Genomic DNA, 3,703 nt, shown 5'->3' on the forward strand with positions numbered 1-3,703 from the left:
TAATCAATAAAATAAACTGGTTAATCCATTTGCATCATTCATTGGTGTTACGTTACAATTTAGATCAGCTTAGCTTGTAATTTCACATTGAGTTCATCGCACGTTAACCAAGAATATTAATCAATTTACTAATTAAATTACAAGTAGGAGTAAAAATTCAACGAAGGCCGTCTGCCAGCTTAGAACTAATTGAATTTTGAATGTTTCAAACATGAAAGATGAAAATTCATCATGACTTAATCACAAATTCTTTAGAAAAAATGTTTACAAAAATTTCAAACAAAATATGTAACAGAAGAATAAGATTTTCCCTGCATCAATGGCAGAGTCTTCTGTTCAATCAGCCGTGCAACGGCTAGGAAATCTCCTCGTCGAGGAAGAAGAAAATCTAGTATCGATAAAAGAAAAGGTGGAGCAGCTTAGGGACGAGCTCGATTGGATGCATTGCTTCTTGAGGGAAGCTGATGCATGTCGATATGTTGATCCAAGGGTTAGTAGGTGGGTTATTCAAATACAAGAAATCGCGCATGAGGCTGAGGAAGTTGTTGAGAGTTTTCTTTTTAAACTCATTAGTCATAAAAAGCAAGAGTATGCAGGAAAGACTTTTGTGATCAAGAATAGGCTTGAAAGGTATTTATGGGTTCTTGGTGAGGCTAAGGCAATTCATGATGCTAGTAATGCTATCGAGGCTTTGAGAGTTAAAATTGCTACGTTAACTTCAAGGCTTCAAGCATATGGTATCAAGATCACAAGATCGGACACTGAGGTATCGACGTCTAGAGGGTATTCACTAGATGTTGTAAAGGAAGAAAAATATATTGGTTTGGATGATCAAGTGAAGAAAATTGTGGGTGATTTGGTTGGCAAAGCAGGGGAAAACAGAGTTTTTGGCATAGTTGGAAAAAGTGGTGTAGGAAAGACTACTTTGGCTAGGAAAGTTTTCTTTGATCATGTGATTAAGAAACATTTTAACAGGTTTTCTTGGGTTTATGTGCCTCAGAATTGCACAATTTCTGGTGTTCTAAGAGGGATTTTAACCTCTATTGCAACGAATTCGAGTGATGAGATTGGATTAATGACTGATCATGTTTTGAAAAAGGAGCTCTATGAAATTTTGCTTGAAAAAAAGTGTTTGGTGATCTTAGATAATTTAAGGAGTTGTGATATTTGGGATGGTATAAAAGCAGCATTTCCTGGAGACGAGGACAAAGATTCCGAAAGCAAATTTTTGTTCACAACAGAAAATAGGCTGGTGGCTGAGCAAATACATGAGAAAGCAGTAGTTCATGAGATCAAATGTTTAAGTTATGATGAAAGTTGGGAGCTTCTTCAATCAAAATTGGGTCGTATTCCACCACAAATCTTTGGAAACAATGGTACAATGTGTTTACTTCACATTTATACATTCATTTATACTTCAATTTTAGTTTCTTTACTTTCTCCTAATCCCCAATTCATCGAGTATATAGATGTATGGTAATTGGTATTAGACCCTTCATCTTGTATGTCTATATTGAATTTTTTGGGCGTTTATTAGTATGTTGTACGTATAAGGTTATCAAGATCTTATAGCTTATCCGATATGATTAATAAGAACTAAAAGCCTAATAGGTTGATGTGTACAAGGTTCATAATGTTAATTTATCGATCTCTAGGATTAACCTATCAATCCTCGACCCCCATACGTGTATATAGGAAAACAAGGGATTCCTCTTAACTATTATGCATTTTTTGAGTTTATATATTCATGCATTGTAAGATAGTCTCATCTCTTATAGTTGGCTGAATTTGGTTTCGTTCCTTATTTAGATTTCTTAATATATTTTATATATCAATAAATCTTGCATTGCAATGTAGGTTCTCCAAAGGGGATGGAAATGGCGAAGAAAATGTTGAAATTCTGCCAAGGAATTCCATTGGCAATTATTGCACTTGGAGGTCTTTTGGTGACTAAGAAAACGCCAGAAGAGTGGGAAACCCTTCTCGGTTTCATGAGTTCTCACGAAAATGGGAAGAATAATCAACAACAATCCTATGAAAAAGTTATGGAAATATGCTACTATGCTTTACCATATTACCTCAAGAATTGCTTGCTCCATTTAGGTGGCTTTCCAGAAGATTTTGAAGTAGCTACTAAGAAATTGTGCAACATGTGGGTAGCTGAAGGTATCGCGATATTAGCAAATGGTGAAGTTTCTAGGGGAGAATCATTGGATGATTTTGCTGAAAATTGCTTAAGTGAGTTGGTGCAAAGAGGTTTGGTTCAAGTATGGAAAAGGAAGACATCAAATGGTAGTGTAAAATCTTGTAAATTACATGCTCTTATGAGAGATTTATGCTTAAGAGTGTTCAAAGATGAAAATTTCCTAAGCATATTGGACTTTGATTCTAAGGAAGTTGTGCTAAATGGAAAAACACGCCGATTGGCTATATACTTGGGAGAAGAAGGTAAAGATCAGATTGTACTTAGCCTAAAAAATCCTGTTCTTAGGTCTCTTTTGTTGTTCACTTCTCAAAAAGAGAGACCGGAAGTAAATCATGCATCGGTTAAAGTCCTTTCTCGAGAGTCTCAGTTGATTCGCGTCCTAGATCTTGAAGGAGTTGTTGTAAGTTCTAAGACTTTGCCTAAGGAAATTGGGGACTTTATTTTTTTGAGGTACTTAAGCTTGAGAGATATGCTTCTTACAAAAATACCACCAACAATAGGCTGTCTAAGGTGGCTCGAAACACTTGATTTAAGAGCTAAGGTAAGGCTCGAGATACCTAATGTATTATGGTGTCTCGAAAGGCTAAGAAATTTATACCTTCCTTGCTATTTCACCATCAAAGATTCTGAAAAGTTAAGATTGGATAACTTGAAGAACTTACTAACACTGAAGAATGTGAACCATTTTCTACTTGAAGATGTGCTTTCGATGAAAAAACTAAGAAAAGCCTCAGTTCGATACATGCTTGAGAACGAGCACATTGAATTCATTCAAAAATCTCCTAAAGTTGTGTTTAGCCTTACTATCTTTAGAGCTATAATTGGCAAAGAGCATGTAAACACGTTAATAAGTTTTGCTAACTTGATCAAACTCGAGCTAAAAGGAGAGGTCTCAGTACCAATACATGAGCTCAAATTTCCTCCTAATTTGAAGAAGTTGATCTTAGATTTTTGTGGGATTATGCAAGACCCAATGCCGGTCCTAGAAAAGCTTCCTAATTTAACATGCGTTTGCCTTGATCACCAAGCTTATGTAGGGCAAAAGATGATTTGTTCTGCTTCGGGTTTCCCTCAGCTTACTTACTTGAGGCTTCATGGCCTTAAAAGTTTACGCGAGCTGAACGTTGAACATGGTTCCATGCCGAATCTCAAGTGCTTGGAGGTACGAATTTGTGAACGATTGACAAAAATTCCTGAAGAGCTTCCTCAGCAGGTTCAAATTACACATATTTGACAGCATTTTGGTGAGTTTTGCAAATAATATTGTTTGGTACTTTATGATACATTTTTGGTTGTATAATTTTCCTGCTGTTTTTTCCCTCCTGTTTGGTGTTTTTTGTGTTTGTACACACTTGATTGAAATCATGAAATGTCTGTTATCTGTACTACTTGTATCAAAAAGGAGTTTTGGAAGAGTTATGTACTTATGTGACTGTCTAGACTCTAGAGCCACTCCAAGGTTTTTTCAAAACATCTTCTACTCTAGATTATAATTTA

At 35.8% G+C, this 3,703-nt stretch overlaps 1 protein-coding gene across 1 annotated transcript; it reads left to right on the top strand.

Moving 5' to 3' along the window:
* The first annotated feature begins 319 nt into the window (after positions 1–319).
* LOC145589139 (putative disease resistance protein At1g50180) lies at positions 320–3,440 on the top strand. The gene is made up of 2 exons (XM_081645697.1): positions 320–1,376; positions 1,858–3,440. Exons 1-2 carry the CDS (start codon positions 320–322, stop codon positions 3,438–3,440), a joined length of 2,640 nt encoding a protein of 879 aa, XP_081501823.1.
* The last annotated feature ends 263 nt before the right edge of the window (positions 3,441–3,703 follow it).

Source organism: Chenopodium album, chromosome 17 (genome assembly GCF_948465745.1).
Source record: "Chenopodium album chromosome 17, dcCheAlbu1.1, whole genome shotgun sequence".
NCBI lineage: Eukaryota > Viridiplantae > Streptophyta > Magnoliopsida > Caryophyllales > Amaranthaceae > Chenopodium > Chenopodium album.

Excerpts from the sequence above, each read along its gene's own strand:
- LOC145589139 (XM_081645697.1), top strand. The coding sequence starts at position 320 with ATGGCAGAGTCTTCTGTTCAATCAGCCGTGCAACGGCTAGGAAATCTC. Across the intron at positions 1,377-1,857 it reads ACAAATCTTTGGAAACAATG|GTTCTCCAAAGGGGATGGAA; the intron begins GTACAATGTGTT and ends ATTGCAATGTAG.